Genomic DNA, 20352 nt, shown 5'->3' on the forward strand with positions numbered 1-20352 from the left:
AGAGTACCATCGGACCAGCAGTTATATTTACTGGTTGTTTAGGTGTAAGCAGGCAGTAAAAGCTCCACAAAAAAAGCCAATCAAATATCACTCACAAATAAACGAATAAAGTGACTGTTTTAGTCTGCTTTGGGAGCTCTGGATGAATTAGCTGTAAGCCAATCACTAAGTAACATTAGAGGGGGACATTTTAGCGTCTCTTTTATGTCCTGTACTTGATTTGTGGTTGTTCAGTGCCCCTTCCAGCCTTCTTGCGTTGAAAACTGGCATTCAGTTTGCTCCTTCCTGCTGGATTGTTACGGACTATCTCAATGAGAAGCATTTATTAAAAGGGAGAGTGGGAGTCGCGTTCATTCATGGTCTAATACATTTACGTTGAGTGGAAACAAATTTAGGTGAAGCTGCTTCAGCACTTCATTGCATCAACCCAAAGTAAAAGTTCATCTCCCAGTGAATTCTTTGAAGCCAAGGGCTTTTGGCACATTACAGATGGAGATGAGAATCAAAACCAAGTAATTACAGTGTACTGCAATAAGCCATTTCTCCTTAAGCCTGTCCTATGCTTCAAATGTTTAATGTGAATTAAGACTGTGAATAAATGTAGAAAAAAAATGTGTTTGGGAATGACTCTAAATGGATTTTTACTCCAGAACAAACAGGCTTTGTCCTTTTTAACAGTTGAAGATGAAATCTTACAAGGAACATGTTTTTTGGGGGAAGGTCTGGACTATTGACCTCATGCTGATACAGGCAAAATGATTTTAGCTTTCCTGACTGTTTTTGCCAGCCCTCTTGTGCTGGGCTGTGAAGTGGACTTTTCTTTGTGTTCAAATCGAACTCATTGCTACATCTGTGAAAAGATTTGTTTATAGTTAATTGCAACAGACTCATAGTAGTCTTTTTTCATGGAGTGTTTAGAATGTTATATCAAGTAAATCTGAAATCTCATGATTGTGCCTTTATTGATCTCTCTATCTCTGTTTGTCTATTAAAGTAGCAGCCATTTAATGATGGGGGTTTTTTTCTGTGAACGGAAAATCTAAAATCTTAAATATACTTGATGGCTGCACTGCAACAGACTTCATCTTCAGGAATTAAAAACAAATTTTTCCTCCCATCCTCCCCCCCCCCCCCCGCCTTTTTCCCCTTGTCTCACAGTATCAATCGTTCCCAAAAGGCCGAAATGGATTTAAAGTCGGAATGAAATTAGAAGGACTGGATCCTGAACACCCATCTCAATTTTGTGTCCTTACTGTGGCTGAGGTAGTTCTTCTTCCTGTTTCTAATTCCAGCGATCTCATTTAGATTTATGTTTTTGTTTTGGGGGATTTTTTTTGTCCAATAAAAAATTAGAAACACAAAGAGAATAGCATTCTAATAAATTAAGTGATGAGGAGAAGTTCAAGGTGAGATTAAAGGAATAGTGTTATGTGTTTAAGGATCTTTACCTAAAAACCTACAGTCAAATTCTTTGTAATTGTAATTCAGACAAAATGCAGCTATTTATTTCGTGCAGTGAATGAATCTGAAGGCGAATGATGAAGTTAGGCTCTAAGACTTCGTAAATATAAAGCAAGTTGAAATGCTTTTAAGCTTCTTCAGTTCTGTGAAATCTGCATTGATTTGGTATAGACATACATGTTCTCCTGTTGTGTTTGTACTCCAGATTTTACAGCACAGGAGTGTGGAATATAAGGCCAAGGAAGTGACACTGGCCAATTTTCTCTTCTACTGTTTGGAAGAAGGAACATGGAAACTAGGAGGTGTAAATGAGGAGAAATAAAATTAGGTTTTTAAAAGATCAGATCCTTATTTACTTTTATTTATAAATCCAAATGTGGAAGGAGGGTTTCATAAATATTTTTAACTTCTTTATGAATCTGTATGATAATAAGAGCTCCCCTGCTTATAGGTACAAGGGTATAGAATGCGACTGCATTTTGATGGCTATCAGGAGTGCTATGACTTCTGGGTTAATGCTGATTCCTCAGACATCCGTCCTGTCGGCTGGTGTGAAAAAACAAGTCATAAGCTGCTCCCTCCTAAAGGTATGCAAACAACAGTGGTATGGAAGGCACCCTAACTTCTGCTAAGAGCTAGTTATTTTGTCTATCCATGTTTCATTTTTAGTAAGATTTTGTTGACCAGCTCAATCTGAGCCGTTTAGAGGGGAGAGGTGTAGTTAAGACAGTGAATCACAGGAGAGCAGAACACCTTTCTTTTGATATTCCTGAAGATTGTTGCTGTTAGTCAAATTAGAAACTATTGGGTGAGTGTGTAAATCAGGGAATCTCTTTGGAGTCCACAGCTTTTCCTTCTTTCCTGCCTTCCATTTCCTAGAAACTTGTGCAGTTTCAGATTAATGATTAGGCATTGCAGTGAAAGAGAGAGAAGTGTTTTAACAGAAATACATAACCTTTGGAGATTGTACAAGGGCAGTTACGCAAAGTTCAAATTCTTCCCAGGTAATTTCCATTTCCGAAAAAACAATCTGTAATGGGACTGTGTAAAACAATCTTTTACCTCTCTTTCTAGGTTTCAAGGAAGGAGAATTTAATTGGACTTCATATTTGAAGAACTGCAAAGCTCAAGCAGCTCCAAAAAGCCTTTTCAAGGCCCTGAGCACAGTAAGTGGTGGTATTGAATACAATAGGTTTTCAAATAGGTTTGATGCAAAGCAAGTTTCGACCAGGATGTATACCTGTTTTTCTAATATATTCATGCCAGAGGTACAACCTTGGCATGCAATCAGATGCAAGCTATTTCCTGTTGTGATTTATTTTTAAGGGAGCTAGTGCTATTTTTCTTCCTTCCCCCAGTCACTGGGTTTCCGGACGGAGAATTTGTTTCCCCTTCTCCTTAATACTGTAAGAAAAGATTTACACAACCATTTGTTAAATATATTACAACAATCTGTTTTGCTGTGTCCCCACAGTCAAAATATTTGTGTTACTTTCCTCTATTTTAATAATTTTAAAAATAATTTCTGCTTTCTAGCATGTACACCGTGGGATCCATCATCCATCATCAGGTTATGGAACTTGAACTTTTTTTGTCCTTCACCTAGCACTGTTTTTCTTTTAGCTGTTGGCCTCCGTTCTTGTATAGCACTCGTTCCCATTTTATGTCACTCACCGACTCAAAATTCACAACATAGTGGATTGACGCTGCAGGTGTATAGAGCACTGACTTAGGCAGGACCAGGCCTGACCACGTAGCTCTGCTTCTGACTCATTCATCTTTTTACCTTGAGGATTCTCCAACTTCTCCACTAGAAAGGCAGGGCCTGAAATGCTCATGGTTAGTCTCATCACCAGAAGACTGCGCGCATCTCAGCCTTGGAGTCAGTAGCGTTGGTGTGTACTTGGTGATCTGGTTGTTCAGGCCTTTTTTAGAAACGGTAACAATTATTGCCAGAACACATGGAAATCTTGTCTGTAGCTTTCTTGCCAGATGCACCATCAGGCTAGTAACTGTAGTGTGTTTTGGTCTGTGCATTTCGGAGTGAAAACCTGCAACACATGCATTTATAACAGTACCTTAAACAGCCTGATCTACAGTGTGGCTAATGTTCCCTTTCCTGGTGTTTTGTTCCTTAGCCTGTCATGTCATCTGGTTTTTGTCTGGGAATGAAATTAGAGGCAGTGGACAAGAAGAATCCATCACTGATGTGCGTTGCAACAGTCATTGACGTGTTGGATAACCGCCTGCTGATTCATTTTGATAACTGGGATGAGAGTTATGACTACTGGTAAAGGAAATGTATTTTTCTAAATATATCTGCAAATAGACTGTGGTGTATTTAACCTTTTCAGTAATGGTGTTACCTAATATTTTAAATTTAGTCACTAAATTTGGGATCTTGAATTAATTCTGAAATACAGATACTGAGAAGATTAAGGAGCATTCATATTATCTGTTGCTCTGTCAGAGCTGAAGGAAGGGTAAGCCCCACTTGGTAGTGACAGACACCTGGAAATGGTAGCATCCTCTCCTCCAGAACTAGCAGCAGGGGATGGCATGTCTCTCTGCAGACTTGTATTTGGAAGCAGGCAGTACTAGAGTTGGTAAAAAATTTCCATTTGTTTCAGTGGAGTTTAGAAAAAGTACTTCTGAAGTAAAAGTGGTTGCCAGCTTTTAGGCTTTTAAGTCCTGACCTACACTTCAGGTGTGTTTCACACCTGAGAATCTTGATCTCCTGCCCTCATTCTGGGACTAGGTGGAATATTAATAGAAGAAATGTTTTCCCTGTATGGTCCGTGTTTTCCAACCCATGTGAAATGAGACACTTTCTCTGAATTTGTCTATAAAAGACAAAAGGAGGTGCCCTGTATAGTTTCTTCTTCATAATAGGCACCTGCTTGGTGACTGGTTGGTCTTTTTTGCCTTACATACATCACCCAGAATTTTGTAGTACCAATGTTGAATTTACAGGACTTTAGATCTTCTTCCTTTACTATTCTGGTCTGCGAAGCTTTGTTTCCATGCTATGTTTTGCTTTGAATTTGAAAATTGCAGTACAAAATAAAAGCATCAAAGCTTCAAAGATAGTTTGACTTACACCACACAGGCTTTTCCCAGGCTGTGGTCCCTTCCTTGGAGCAGATGTGACTGAAAGAGCTATTTCAAATTGGCCCATCTTCTTCTTCAGGGATTCAAAAGATCAAAACTTGCAATAAAATCAGGAGCCAAGACAAATACCACTAGTTTTCAACTATAATTAATGGCTAACATGCATTTCCAAGCTAAGGCCTTAAAAGTCATTGCCCTTTCTGCCAAATTAATAGTGTTTCTGTTAGGAGTGAGTGTTTTTGTTCATTTTCTGCTTCAACTTTGACAGTCTGTATCCAAGTTGAATGATGGTCTGTATGGTTCATGTTTTATTAAAAAACACGCAGTTTTTTCTTTTTTTTAAGCACCAAACATATACTAAGGCTTCTTTTTCTTTGCCTGTCTTTCAGGGCAGCTTGAATGCCCTGAAAATTTAACTTTATCAATTCTAAGAAGGTAATACTTGTCTTTGAACTGTGATCACACCCACTGAAAGCATCTGTTACCCCAGCAATGGCATATCAGGCAGCATGTGAATTTCTGTGTGTCTTCTTGCTTTGAAATTGGCTGTTGCCAATTTTTTCTCTTTGATTCAGGTGCGAAGCTAGCAGCCCGTATATTCGTCCTATTGGTTACTGCCAAGAAACTGGAACCCCGCTGACAACACCACCTGGTATGTTGAAAGTGAGACTTATTTCCTGTCTCAGTCAAAAAACCTGCAAGCTCCATCTTCCATATAATTACGTATTTGCAAGTTACAGGTTCTATTCAGTTCTCTTTACTGACTGAGCAGTGTTTTTGTTCATACTTGTTGCTCTTGTAGTTTATTTTATTTTATAGCTCTTTCAAGCAGTGGAATGAGGTTTGGTATTTTACAGCTGAATATGATTTCAGAAGGGAAAGAGAGTTTTGAAGTATTTGCAATATTTCCTCTAAGGTGAGCTGGAAGAAAAGGGAACCGTTATCATGATTTTGTCAACGGTAAGATGGAATTTCTGGAAGTGAAGGATTAACTGAAGCCACATCTTTTTGCTGCTGCATTGGTATTCAATAAATGAAAAGGAATGGTGGCAAATGAGAAAGGACAGAGTCTACAGGAAAATCAATGTTCTTTTCAGGCCTTGAGAGCTCTCAATCACCTTAAAATAAATAAATAATAATAAAAAAAACTCTACGGTTTGCTAGATTGACAGCCCTGGAGCAAGAAGTTCTGTAATTACCGATTATCAAATTTAGTAGAGTGGGTGGCAATATAGGCTCCCTCAAGAATGAAGGATTAGCCTTTGTGGCTTTGCTGTAGATGCTAAAGGAGTTATAAACTCTTACTCTTCAGCAGCACCCCATCTGTTCCCTCTCCTGCAGCATGCGACAAGGCTGTGGTAAGCAGCTCCTCTACTAAAATCAGAATTGCCTATGCCCATAGCAGAATCTGCAGCCAATTCTGGTTTCTCTACTGAGAGATTCTTATGCAGAGTAATTTGCAAATTGTCCTATGCATTTTGTGATGGGCCCTCCTGCCAAAAAAGGAACACTGAAGCTACAAAAATACTGAAATAACAAGGAAAATGAAGTAGAAACATTTCTTAAACATAGTTTAGAAGTTGCTGCCAGAGAGAAACATTCCATGGTAGCAAACACGTGTAGGTCCCTAAGATTATGGTAATGGTGATGGAGTCTTTTATCTCCAGGCTGCTAATTTTACCCAGCTATGGGTGAGTAGGTTGGAGGTGATGAGAAGTTTTTACAATCTGACAGCCACTCACACAGAATAGTTAATAAAATAAGAAATTAATTTGGTCGTGCCATTCCACATCACAAAATCCTCTGACTAGCTTTTAATTGGCAGCTTTCCCTAGAGAATAAGAATTGATTAAGTTGTACAGAAATAAAGTGTTCAAAATTTTCCTGTCAGGGTTAAAGCCCTGTGTAGAAGCTATGGAAATCTGCAGTGCTGTTGTGTGTGCTTTAAGTGGTGTGTATGAATAAACAGACCACTTTCCAGTGTCATCCTTTTAAATGCTAAATTAATGTAATAGCCGTGTGCTGCATAGCTTCCTTTCTGTTGTTTGTAACAAATAACTGCAGATTTATGTTAAACGTTAATTTTCCTTTTTTTCTTTCTTTTTTTTTCTCCTCCTCCAGGATACAAGGATTCCAAAGCCTTCTCATGGGAGAAGTATTTGGAAGAAACTAATTCTCAAGCAGCCCCAGCAAGAGCATTCAAACTGGTTGGTGAATCTCTCTGATTTTCTTAAGTCAGGAAAGTAGAGGAAACTGTGCTGCTGTTTACCCTTTCTTGCTAGATCTTTTATGTGACAGTGGCTCACCATGTCTGGACCAAAGGGGTAAAATTGTGGGTTTTTTGCTTTGAGCCTGAGTTTAAGATCATCCCTCTCTGCTGCTAAAAGAAAACACAAGAGCAGACTATGCATCTAAAAAAAAAAAAAAAAGCGTTTGAAAGCTATCTTTAAAAGGATTTTTGACTAAATGTCTTCAGTTTCTCCATTAGCAGATTTAAGTGAAAAACCTTCAGTGCATACAGATAGTTGTAGTTTTTGGAGGAATGCGTGAAGGGGCAGTGCCACACTTCAGAGAAGGCACGGAGAGGAGAAGGAGCTGGTGTTCTGCACGTGGTACAACTAGGTGGACAAAGAAGACCTCCCAGGTGACATCTGAGCAGGGCTCACACTGGTTGTTCAGACTTTCCAGACTGTCACTTCATTGGGATCAGAAGAGATGCCACTGGCCTGGAATTGGGGACATTTTGTAGGGATTGGGAGGAGGAAGTGTGTGCGGGGGTGTTTAAAGGAGAACAAGATATTTATAATTCCTCCACCAGATGCCCCCCCTCTCCCTTAGATAACCTGTTCCTCAAACATGTCTGTAATTGGTGGGAATTAGAGGGCTCAAAGATAACGTTTCCTTATAGATCTTCTGAATGTCGATGCATGGATGAGAGATGGTAGAGAGGGAAAGCAGCACTGCAAGCATGGTGGTGTCAGCTGAGCTTGGCTAGGTGACACATGTGCTGCATCTCACCTAGCAAATAGTTTGCAGGCATGGGGCAGCACAGGGGAATATGGGGAATGGGGACAGGGACTGGAGGCACTTCAGAGCAATGGAAAGGGAGGGAGTCTTGATGCAATACCATCTTTCTGCAGTTTGCTGAGCAAGCAAGAATGCTTCAGTGGAGCTGCCTAAGTCTGGGGGAAGGGAAAATCTCTCTATAGAAACTTGGGGGATATAATTCTAGTTGCCAGATAAGCTATAGGCAAAATCTGCAATGAAATAAATGAAACAACGAAAGTTCTTTTCTTTCTCACATCCTGCATATCTGCTGTACAGTAGCTGCTGGGTCCCACAATTTCCGTGGTACCCAGTGATTCTGTATGGTATCTCTTCACCTCGGATGTAGCAGCTGACATTCAAATCCTCTTCTTTGGGAAATGGACGTTGTCAGTGTCTGTCTGCCTTCTGCTGACCCCAAAGGAAGTTGAAACTGGTTGTGGTTTCCTTGAGGAGCCTAAGAAAGGATCTATACCAGCCTGCTTCTCTTCTGGTACTGTGGGTAGGGTAATCTGATCCACTTCCCCTTCGGTAAATCAGGAACTGGTGTGTGTTACTGCCTAAAATTATCTCTTCCAGAAGCTCTTCTGAAATACTTTCACCTTGCAAATTGTGCAGATCCTTCCTCCCCTGGCTGGTGAGGCTGAAATACAATAGAGTGAAAATTTTCTATCAAGGGCTTACTTATCAAATAGACTGAAATTGTGCTAAGGAGAAGACCGTTTTGCCCTCCACAGTAAGAAGTATACTACCAGATGATAGAGCATTTCTATCAAACTCCTAGATAGTGCAAGACCATCCTTCAGAGTGAATCTAAAATAGTTCTTTCAGCGTTGGGAACATGGGCTTCAGTTTCTTATAGAGGAGTTCAGTGCATTTATTGGATGGAAGCTGACTGTGAGCAAAACCAAAAGTTACTTCAAAGGCTTTTTTTGTTTAAAACCCCTATACTTTAATGTTGATTTTTCCAGGCTTCTTCAGGCTGATGGCTCACCTTGCTGGACTTTGCAGTATGTATAAAAACTCTGTGCAGTTGTGACACCTGTCTGGGTTGAGCTCGATGAAGTTAAATTTGCAGGTTAATACCTGCTGCTCTCTGGTGTATTTTGTTGGTAAGCTCTTTGGGAGTTTTGAAAGGAAGAGCAATCAGGGAGGCCTCAGATAAGGGAGGTAAAAATCTGGCCAGACAAGACTGATAATTTCAGCAAGTGCCAACTGTAGGCTGCAAGAGGGTATTGCTGAGTAGGAAGAGGCTGATTTTGCCTCTTTAGAGAAGGGGAAAGCCACAAGTGGAGTCTTCTGCAGGACAGGGAAACTCCAAGCATCCCTTGGGTTAAGGTTTTCCACACTCGGACAGACAACATCTTCAGTCGTAAGTGCAGCATGCGAATCACTTCAGAGCCGGTGTGCTGAATAATCAGTGAAGCTTGTCAGCAGGACTCGTCCGTTGCCCCAAGTGCAGGCTCAGCCGTTTTCTGAGCCATAGTGATAAAATCCCACCCGCGCTGGAAAATGGAAACCTTCAACATAGCAAGAGAGAAGGAAGGCAGTAATTGGTCCACACAGGAACAATAGAACTAATTTTGTATAAACACAAGTATTATGGAAGGGTGGTAAAATTCTTTGACACAATGAGAAATGGTGAGATATGATGCATTTAAAATTCTCAATCTTAAATCCTCAGTAATCTATTGTAGGGCTATTCCCTGAAATTTTCAGAAAATAAAAGAAAACTTTCTGAAAACATAATAAGAAATGACACCCAAAGATACTAGCACTTCCTGCAGGATGGGGAGCCTGTTCAGTACTGGTGACTCTCCTTTATATTCTTCTAAAATGCAATGTCTTTCCAAGGGGGATGCACCTGCCTTCTCTGACTTTTTAGCCCTTATTACCATTATCTCTGCAGCCATTGCTTTACTCCTTCAAAAATCTGACTTTGAGAGAACAGTAGGGAGGACTGATTATGGCTCTCTTGAAACTCCAGACTATAAATTAGTATCCAAGACTGTTTCAAAAAATGAGACAGCAAAAATGGCATTTGATTCATTAACAGTTAATAGAACTTTTCCAAGATCAATTTTCATTATGCTTCTGGCCTGGTTGGTCTCAAGTGCAAATACATGGCACAGTTATTGATTTTTATTATTATTATTACAGCTAGTAATTACAGCAAATCAGTACATAAAAATATGAGTTGAGAGCCAGAACTAGCATTTCTCACTGAATTAATTTTTAACAGTTTTCAAGAGCCATCATACATAGTCTGGAGAAACTGATCATCAGCACAAACAACAGATCTTATATCCAGACTTCACCACCCAAAACCACAGGAGGAGACAGCTTCATTGTCAGTACTTCTATCACTATTTCGGTCCACTGTTGTGAGCTGTAAATTCAGAAGTATTCAGAAGCTAATGCCAAAAATGCCAGCAATGCTTAAGCAGGTAGCCTTGCTCATCATCTGGGCAGAATTTTGTTCTCTGATGCTCAGACTTCTTCTCCAAGAAAGAAAGACAAGGTCAGCAAGCTGCTCTTAAAACTAAAAGAGATATAGGTTGTCCAGGTTCTGGTGTGTCACATGACTGGAAGCCTGTGGATAAATGTCTGCATCCACATGAGAAAAAACAAAGAGGAACTTTAGATTTAGAGTCTGTAATCCCCTTATCTCAAAAGTGGACTTTCTTCCCTCCCCAGAGCTACTAAGAGTAAAAAAGGTAAGGAAGATTGTGAGGAAAGAGTGATTATAATAATCTTTTCATTAACCTTCTGGTCTTGTTCAGACACATGAGTTAGAAATAACTGTTTTATCTGCCTAAAATCCTGACTTTTGTGTGCACAAGTGAAGGGGGACACATCTTGAATGAGTATCCAGTGCTCCATAGCCCCCAGCTAAGGACTTCAGAGGAGGAATTTAAAGATAAATGGAGGAATCTGTAAATGCTGCCTGTTATTTGGAGGTTTGCATCTACAGGTGTTGCAAAGGGATGCATCAGATCAAAGGATATTCTGGCGTTTTTACAAAATAGTTTAAAGGCACTGGGGTTTCAGGGAAATGGTTTGGGAAGAGGTAAGTCAGCAACTGCAGACCTGGGACTCCTCCATTTGGAACCGCTCAGGAGTCCCAGCGCTGTTCCCCAGCGCCATCTTTTCAGCAGCCGGTAACAAGTAGATGATAGTTATCAGAGCAGATACTAGTTTCCATCCTGACCTTAAGACTTAGTCCCTGGCCCTCCGCTTTTGTCCCTTGCCAGCAACACTTCAGATTGGAGTGTGTCCCCTTGGTTATGTTGTCTACTGAGCTCAGACCAACTCCATAGCTTGATGCCTGCAATGCCAACGAGTTCCTTAATGTAATTCCTAGTTACTTAGGCCTGACTTTTCTGCTCTTCCCCCAGTTGTGTACAGCCTTTTTCCACCCTCCATCTAATGCTTGTCCAATAAGTACTTTGAAAGGGAAAAATATTTTTGCATTCCCTACATTCGATGTCAGTGCTCTGCTGCGAGTGAGTTGAGTTTAACAGCACTTTTAAACCTGTATTTAATTCAATATTCTTTAAAAGATGTTGTTCTGGAGAGCTCTTCCTGAAGCAGATCTAAGCCCAGGCTCAAAGCAAAGGTGTGAAATACCTCCAGTTGTCTTGGTAACAGGAATTTTCCCAGTATGAGTTCTTCTTGTGCTGGGAAGGAAAGGGTTGTCCTCAGTGTGAAGTTACAAGTATGACAGCATGTTTGTAAGAGAGAAAAACTTCACACTGCAGTGAAGCGAAAGCAATTGCTTTTTCCAGCGCACCCATTAAATGAAGGCTTAGGAGGATGTGACTCCCAGTAGTATCCCAAGACTTAGGCAGAAATTGTGCTGCATCTGATGCCAAGAAGGATACGTTACTCAGATTTCTTCAGATGGTGAAGTGATTTTTCAAAATGGTAGAATTGGGGGGATTGAGATCATCAGATGATGGCTCACTGTACTTTTCCCTGAAAAGGAAAGAGCACAAGTGGCAGCAAGACAGACCTTTGTGTAGTGCAGCCCCGAACTTGAAGTCCTTTTCTCATTAAGAGATGATGTGGTTCCTATATCACTAAACTTTTCATGTGTGCTCAGGAGCTAACAGTGCCCTTAACCATTTGCTGACTATTAAATTGGGACTGTGTGGGGCATGAACAACCACAGTGACCAAAACAAGATCCTCTACATCACGTAATTAATATGTAGTGAAGAGCAAAACCCAACAAGATGATGTTTTGGGCTATCCTATCCTTGTCTGCATTTTGCATTCTACTCATAATCCTCTTTTCCAGCGTCCTGCTCATGGATTCCAAGTTAATATGAAGCTAGAGGCTGTGGACAAAAGAAATCCCATCTTGATAAGAGTAGCAACAATAGTTGACAAAGACGAGCGTCGTATCAAGGTACACCTTTGAAAACGAAGGCTGTGTTGATGGAGGCTCCTTGGCAACAGGTCTCCTTCCTGAAGGATGACACACAGAGAGGAGTGGAGTCTTCTCCTCCCACTAGCCTTTTGATTCTCAGTCTTATCGCTGTGATTGCAAAGAAAACATCAAATTTTGCCAAATATTGTAGCATGATTTGCAGTGTGGCTGCACATCTGCCTGCAACTCTACAACATACATGACCCAGCAGCCTTTAAACAGCAGAGATCTTTATTCTCTGTCAACCTGACCTGGATCTAAACCAACATGAAGTGTTTCAAATCTTATTACTAGTGTCTTCATCCGGTAGAAAATTCTCATCTCTTCACGGCAAAACTGGCCAAACTCATTGGGTTTTATGGTGTTTTGGGGATTCTCAGAAGGAAAAGAAAATCTGCAATTCTGTTTGCAGATATTTAGTCTGAAGTATAGAGTTTGATGAGGCAAACCATACTTTATGCTTTCTTGTAGGCCCTGTGATTTGACTGTGTCACCAGAACCTCTTTGTTCTGTAAAACATAACTGTAGGGGTCAGGAAAACAGTTACACTGAATGTATAAAGAATGACTGTGTATGACTTAAAGAATCAAATGAGTCAGCCCAAGTTGAGCAAGGTGAAACAAAGGGAGAGGCTAAAATAAAAGCTAAGTCATATACTTAACTATATCCCCCACTGAGGCCATGTGCTATGTGCTTCTTTCAGATACATTTCGATGGTTGGGACTATAATTACGATTTCTGGATCGATGCGGACAGCCCTGACATTCACCCAGTAGGCTGGTGTGCAAAAACTGGACATGCTTTGCAAGTCCCACTAGGTAAAATAGATGGCATCATATTATCATGCTGTACATTTTCTTAAGTGCAACCTGCTCTTCGGATGTTGGAAGCTTTTACAAATATGTTCCATTTTCTTTTCATTATCAGGTGCTGTTGGTCCAGTGGGAACAGCAGGACAAACATGTCCTACTCCAGGCTGTCATGGTATCGGTCATGTCAAGGGACCACGATATGGAACACATTATACGTACGTATAGGAGGTCTCCTTATAAGCACTCTGCCTCTCCGATTCTGGTTGCTGTCCGTAGCAGTAACGCAGCAACAAGCACCTGCACTACCCCGAAGTTATCGCAGGGTGGTTATTCTGGAGACAGTTACCAGTGTGACTGCAGCTCCCTCCTGTGTCTAAATGTGTTACTCCACTGTGAATTCACTTTACACCGGTAGAATCATTGCAACTGCAATAGTTCAGGTTAATTCAGTCCAATTTCTGCTACCTAGCATCAACGAAGGAATTTCTTTTATAAAATAACTTACCCAGGAACAGCATGCCAGCAGGCAGTTAAAAGGAGAGAGAGAGTGTGGATAAATTATTATAGCATAGGTGTGGGGAGTGCTAGCTCTTGTTTTGTACTCTGCCTCCAATTTTTGTGTTCTTGGAAAAGGAGGATTTTTCTTGGCTATGTCATCTTAGAATAGGAAAACAATGACAGATAGGAGGAGTTCTGAAAACCCAGTATTGCATAATGTGGTAAGGGCTTTGAAGTTTTCAGAGAGACATTTGCAGGATTGTATTTTGTTTCATGAAATATTGCTCAGACAAACAGGCTAGAGAGGAAGAATACTGTTTTCCTCTGACTAGACTGACTTTAAAAACATGAGTTAGGTGCTTTTCATTTCTAATTCTGCCATTCAGTCCCCTGGTTTCCCATGCTCAAAACTGGGTAACAATATCTCTCTTTTAGGCAGTGTTTTTGGCCTCAGTTCTTTTGTTTTTATAAGGCTGTGCACTTTAGAGCAGTAGTGGAGTTGTGCATTGTGGTAGAATACATGAAAGACTGCTTTTTAAGAAATTTACTTGCCTGTATTTTGATAATGTCATTTCAGTTTCGATGTCAGATCAACTCCCCCTAATGCTCGCCTTCATTCTCTCAAAAGAACCTGTTTTGTGTGTTTGAAACATCTTCATCCCATTAGCTTTGCAGCATCATGCTCCTTTTTCTGACAACCCTCCCACCTTAAAACTCTTTCTCTCCATACCATCCTCTACTCTGGACCCTAGGATTAATTTTTCTCTCACTTATATTGATGCTTATCCATTTAAGTTACCAGCACAGCATGAAACAAAATCTCCATCTGCTTTTCTGGCCCACTGCAACTCTCTTGCTCTGTAGCACACAGGACCACCTGTAGCTATTAAGCCTACAGTCTGCAGCATCCCCAGAACTGTTGTGTTTTTCTGGGTTTGTTGATGAATGTGTCTGCCTGAGGCTGATGTGGCTAGATGACCTAAAAACATACATTGTAACCTCCCTCTCTCTCTCTCTCTCTCTCTCTCTTTTTTTTTTTTTTGGTAACACAGGTTAGTTGGCTGCCCATATTCTGATGTGAATCTCAACAGAGAAAACTTGCTACAGGACCGTCTGAGCGGGGAGAGGCTCTCCCCTAGCCAGAGCATTCAGAAGAACAAGAAGCCAGATATGGCCACTCCATTTCTGCAGGGAGCGGGAGAGCCTTCTCAGGAGGACTCTCCGCAATCCAGGTGAGCTCAACCCCTTTCCTTTGCAGCTAACCAGGGAGCAAAACTGTTTTACAAGGCTCAAAAACACAGGAATCGACAGAGAAGCTATAAAGCATTGAGTTAATCTGTCTGTAATATTGACCCATGCCCCAGCCAGCCTTAACACAGAACAGTGCATTTCTGTACCCTCATATGCCTTAATAGGTTTCTTGATTCCTTAATCCTGCTGCTCTGGTCACATTCCAACAAAGGAAATTGCATTCTGTCTCCATAAATTTTTCCTTGCTGTTTCAGTTTAATATATATTCTTTTCTTTCATTTCCTGTCCTAAAACTGTCAAGCAAGATTATTTTGCACTATTAAACTGTAATTGCATTCCACCCCAGAGTCGACTACATTACGCTGGTTTGTATAATGACTATATATGTATCATTTGGCAAACAAGTTGAGCTCCTTCAGATATTTTATTGTCTTATATGAAAATCTTAAAATTGAGTATTGTTGAAATAATGTACATATCTGTGTATGAGTTTTTGGACAGCAGGAGGCAGTTAAAATGTGTCATTGGACACACGTGGACATGAAAGTTTTAACTCTTGTCACCCTTAGGCTGTAGGAATCCAGTCTCACGAGGGCAATCTCCAGTGATACTTTTGGTCTTTGTAGTAGATGAGGACTCTTACATGTTTTAACGTCTGTGTGCCTTGCTTAGTTTTTTTAACATTTTCAAGATATATTTGGTAAGACAAAAGGAATACTTCTCTCCCCCTAGGTATACATGGCCAAAGTTTCCCTTCCCATATCCCAGGAGCATGCAGGGCTCTCCGTTTGCTAGCTTCAACCCCAAAACTGCGTTTTGATAGCATTGTTACCATAAAGTTTTTTCAGAGCTTCAGGATCCTCCCAGGATAAAGGCATTTTAAAACTGTTAATATATTTCTATTCTAAATATTTCATTTTCTGATAGCGGGAGGTTTGAATTCACTATAACACCCTACTGCTTGTCCCTTCCTTGGACAACTCTGTCAATTTATGCATCATAAACTCAGTCATGGAAACTCTCTATAATGTTATCCTGAGGTATCAGGATTCAAAAATCTTAAATCTCTTGATTTCATCAGAATGTATGCTTCAGTGGGTTTCTTGTAGCTGCTGGGATCAGAGCCCCAGGCCAGGGGGGAGAATGTATCTCCCATAATCTCTCTGAATTGGTGCTAAAGAGTAAAAAGCACTTTGTACTGCACCAGTAATTATCCTGGGAGAAAGGGAAGCTTCCACCACTAGATGGTGGTTGGTGCTTCCACTTGCAAGAAACAGCCAGCTTTGCTCTCCTCTGGGGAAAGGGGGAACAGAGCATGCTGGCCTAGCATGTATCAGTTGTCTGTTTCTACAGAAAATCTACACAAGGCAGTGAAAAATCATATCAAAGCAGCCTTCACAGCCTGTCGGAACAGTCTGAAAACAGTCAGGAGAGAGACGAGGTAGAAGAGGAGTCTTCTGCAGCCATCAAAGCCAAACCAAAGAAGTAAATAAGATTTTTGCAATTTATTTTTATATATTAACAGATGTGTTTCTTGATAGTGCTGCTGTATCTGAAACATGGATGTAAATCACTGGCTTGGAACAGCCCACTTTGGTCAGTGATTTACAGTATAAGGTTTTAGAATGACATGTTGACTTTAAATCCCCTCCCTTCTTACCATTATTTTGTGGGCTCTTTTTTCTGCTGTAAACTTGCATCTGAGTTGTAGCCACGAATTTAATAGCACAGTCCTTCTCGCAGAGACAAAGAGAGAGACTGGGGCCGTGTGGCACAAGTGCCAATTTTAAGAGGAAAACGATCTTAGTTTCTAAAAGTCCCATTAATCTTTTTAAAAAGGAGTAATTATCTCTGTGCATCTTTTGAAATGTTTTGTGATTGATGCTTTCAGGCGTGGCTGCTCGCATGCCTATATAAAGGTACAGCTGGTGAAACAGGAAGACAACGGAAGAGGTTGGTCGATTTTGTGTGTGTGTGTGTGCATGTCTGTGTTAAATACAAAAACCATGAGGACCACTTAAAGCTTTGTATTTTTTTTGTCTTTGATTCCACAGACAAGAGAAAGCACATGTGTGAAGAGATAGTGTAACAGTGGTCTTAACTCTCTTCCCCCTTGCTTCCTTTAAAATGAAGAGGAAGGGTAATAGCCCTTAGTGATACGAGGTTTAATATTTGGTAGCGTGAAGCCTCGTATTTATTAATTGAGAAGACAAGATTGCCTCATCTTTCATGCCACTGTATACTCTTCTGTAAAAGTGAGGGGTTTGAGTCCCCAGGCAGTCTGTGCCAGGCATAGTATTTATTGAGCTACTGAAGAATGCAGCTGCAAAGTTACCCAGAAACATTTGCAGATGACAAGCTAAATTTAACATCTGTCTGCCAGGCTTTGACCGAATTTCATTGACTCCTCTCTGTGGAGTCCATTGGATTATCAGAAACATATTTAGATATTTTGGGCAGTGTCTCTTTTAAAATTCTTTTGAGGATGAAATAGAAATTTAAAAAAATCAAATGGAATAACAATATTGTTTTTCTTCTAGTATATGACAGGTTAAGTTTTAAGAGAAGCTTTCTGATACCACTTCAGCAAACCATATGTTTTAACTTTCAGATTTGCTATAAAAAGCCATATAAGAGAACAAAGCTGACCAGCCTTTTAGGAGGATTTAACATGGTAATAAGCCTCCAATGAAAAAAACAGCTAAGCAGGCACAAACTGGGATAGGTGCCTAGCTTTTCTTCTATTCGTTTTTACCAGAAGTTGCTGACTTCTGCAATCAGAGCTAGAGAAGTCTGCCAGCTCGGAGATGTGCTACCAGTTGGCAGGGAAAGCTGCCCCGTTTCCCTTCACATTCACCTTAAACAGAATGACACCGATGGAGGGAAATTCTTCAATAATCCACTGACCTGTAATCTCACAATTGCCCAAAGCTTTCATCCCGTATATACTTAAACTGTTCAAACTCTACTTCTTTCTCAAAAAGAAAATAATTTCTTCAGATGGTAGTTTGGATGTTACCCCACCAGAATTTGGGTTCAGTGAAGAAAAAGACACTGCAGTTAGTATTACCGTGAGCCTTTCTGTCCCTCCAGGTGCCTACATTTGGATGCAGCCTTCAGAGCAGGCATGCTTTTTGTACACTGTTACCTGCAGTGTTATCAGTGTGGCTGAAGTTTGGAAGGGTTAATGGTGATGATCAGGTTAGGGATAGACGAATGTGGGCAGAAGTGAAGAAGAGCCAAGACATGAGGATGAAGAGGGTATAAAGTGACTGGGAGCTGATCGGTGATAGAAGTGGGGCTTGCACAGCTGTGCAAAAGCTCTGGGCTCAGGCAGGACTCCTGCCCTGGAGTGGTGGGGCTAAGGCCAGCTCCCTGAAGAAGCAGGATATGCAGAGCCCGTGGAGCCCATAGGACACTGGCTGGACCGGACCGTCCTCCCTCGGGCTCTGTTGAGCCAGTCCTAAAACCTAATCCCTTGTTTGTGCCCCTCTTTGGGAGGATGCTTCCTAACCCCAGATGTACCTTCGTACATCATCCTCATCTCAGATTGCTGCTTGCTTAAAGTGCAGTCTTACAGGACAAGCAGTTTTTAATCAGGTTAATCTTCCTCCTTTGGTCTCATTATTAGAAATAGAGACTTGTATTTGATGCTGTCCCACATCCTTTAGGGAGTGGAGATGAGGTAAGGTGGCACACGTGGGAACAGCAATAACCTTGTGCGAGACCAGGCTCTACCTTTGGCACTGCTTTCTGCTTGGCCGGTGAGGACGAGGGAGGCAATTCCTGCAAACTTGCTTTTTTCCATCTTTCCAGTACTGTGCTCGTTTGTGCTTTACGGCTCGACCGGCACATTGCACCAATCCTTACACACTGTCTTGCTAACTGCTCTTCATCATAACGCTGAATAAATCTAGTCTGGCCATTGCAGGGGCGGGAGAGGGGAACAGAAACCGTATTGGTGCCGTGTACATGAGTATTAACACAGCAGCAAAACGGGTGTTTCGTCCCGGTGCCGCGCGATGGCGCCTGGAAGCCGGCGCATCCAGGGCGAAACGGTGCAAGGCAGGGCAGCGGCGCGCGGGGGGAGGCGAGGGGACAGGGCAGCGAACTGCTGCGAGCCGGAGGAACGCGTTGTTTCCAGCCTCTGCTTCGCTTCCTGTTGTATAAGCGGCCAAATCCCTGTAGGACCATGACTCTGCACTACCCGAGTGATCTCACTGGGGAGGGGTGATTCTATTTTATTATTTATTTATTTATTTATTTATTTATTTTAAAGCCTCCATCATTTGACATATGAGGAGGGAATTGATGCCTGGAGGTAACCTGCAGTGCTGCTGGCCTGGGAGCCTCCTGGGGCCATCAGCTGGCATGTGTAGGGCTCTTAGCAGGCTGGCTACAGCTGTGAGCTGAAATGATGCCATTAGTTTCCAGCTGAAGATGCAGTTACCAGAACTCCTCCACCTTGTCAATAAAACGCTGCAAACATTTTCTGTGTTAGCAGCATCACATCATTTTGCCTTGAAGAAGCTACCGATAAAGCCTCCAGCCTGATGATTTTGACTTTCCCACGCTTTTATTTTATTCCTTCCCCTGCTTCGGGAGGGTGGAGAGAAGGCCCCGAATCGTGGTGTGCCATGTAATGGCAGTGCGTGGCTGTATTTGCCTGCCCTGCCTCGCTTTTCCCTCCAGAGTGTTACCCTGCCCCCTGCTTTGTTGTGATTGCTCTCGAAACTTGCTCTGACTTGTCTCCTTTCCTTTTCCAGACTCTGATTTCGATCTCCAGCAGGCCCTCCACCAGTCCATCTTCATGCCTGCGCTGTCCTCTAACCCAAGCCACCGCCTCAACCTCTGCTGGGCGCAGCACTGCAAGCTCTTGCCCGAGGTCTCGGGCCTCACAGCCAAGCAGGTGGCCAAATGGACAGTGGAAGAGGTGAGTCCCCCTCTCTGCGCTCTCAGGGCCTGAGGGAAAGCTAGGCACTCCTAGAGCTGCTTGGAAGACATCTCTATCCTCTTTCCCTTTCCAGGCAATGCCTTTCCGTTTACTTTACAGCCATGGCATATGCAATAAATTACTGACTCACAAGTTATACCCAAGTCCCCTTAAAAAGGGAGGGGAAAGATCCATATTAACCCACTGGTGTCCATGGAGTATTTCCCTGAATAGGATTCTTTTTGTGTTTATTTATTTACTCCTTGATCTTGGAGTCCTCAGGCCTGAAACACTATTCTGGCAGCAGATTTTGCACCTTCTCTCTGATCTCCCTCCCCCTCTTCTGTCATTTGGCTGCTGATTCACTTTAACATTGCAGATGCTTCCAGACTGCACTGTGCATGCCCCCTCCTCCTTCGGCTCCCCGCCTGTTTCCCCTGTAACAAAACTGCCCACCGCCTGACCTGGTTTCTGGCAGAGGTAGCTGTGCAGCTGGGGATGTGTTTCGGCAGTCCTAGCTCTTGACATGTCTCCTGTAATTAGGTGGCATGCGACAAAGCTAGGATCTTTTGTGTGCTGAGTAGATGTTTCTGCCTCGGTGCCTTGGGCGTAAATAATATTTGTACCTCAGCTCAGGAGGCAGTGACAGTTTGGATCCTGGCACTTAATTGTAGACCATTTAATTCAGGAGAAATATGCTGTAATGTCGCATTTGCAAGGAAGTAGCTAATCTGCAAAGCAGGAAAAAGGTGCCATTTTTTAATGAAGTATCAAGGGTCTTCAGAGACTTTTAGAAAGTGCATTTTC

The 20352-nt window shown here is 41.8% G+C and overlaps 1 protein-coding gene across 5 annotated transcripts in view; it reads left to right on the forward strand.

Moving 5' to 3' along the window:
- LOC134150213 (lethal(3)malignant brain tumor-like protein 3) overlaps positions 1 to 20352 on the forward strand; it is a 51315-nt gene that overhangs the window by 20247 nt on the left and 10716 nt on the right. For all 5 annotated transcript variants that reach the window (XM_062593915.1, XM_062593916.1, XM_062593913.1 and 2 more), the window contains 13 exons: positions 1159 to 1263; positions 1913 to 2048; positions 2536 to 2627; positions 3600 to 3751; positions 5148 to 5224; positions 6694 to 6779; positions 11920 to 12030; positions 12755 to 12869; positions 12979 to 13078; positions 14414 to 14593; positions 15966 to 16097; positions 16504 to 16565; positions 19379 to 19545. In XM_062593915.1, the coding sequence (XP_062449899.1) occupies positions 1159 to 1263; positions 1913 to 2048; positions 2536 to 2627; positions 3600 to 3751; positions 5148 to 5224; positions 6694 to 6779; positions 11920 to 12030; positions 12755 to 12869; positions 12979 to 13078; positions 14414 to 14593; positions 15966 to 16097; positions 16504 to 16565; positions 19379 to 19545 (1515 nt within the window). The remainder of the gene's footprint in view (positions 1 to 1158; positions 1264 to 1912; positions 2049 to 2535; positions 2628 to 3599; positions 3752 to 5147; positions 5225 to 6693; positions 6780 to 11919; positions 12031 to 12754; positions 12870 to 12978; positions 13079 to 14413; positions 14594 to 15965; positions 16098 to 16503; positions 16566 to 19378; positions 19546 to 20352) is intronic.

The sequence above is a fragment of the Rhea pennata genome, chromosome 23, assembly GCF_028389875.1.
Source record: "Rhea pennata isolate bPtePen1 chromosome 23, bPtePen1.pri, whole genome shotgun sequence".
NCBI lineage: Eukaryota > Metazoa > Chordata > Aves > Rheiformes > Rheidae > Rhea > Rhea pennata.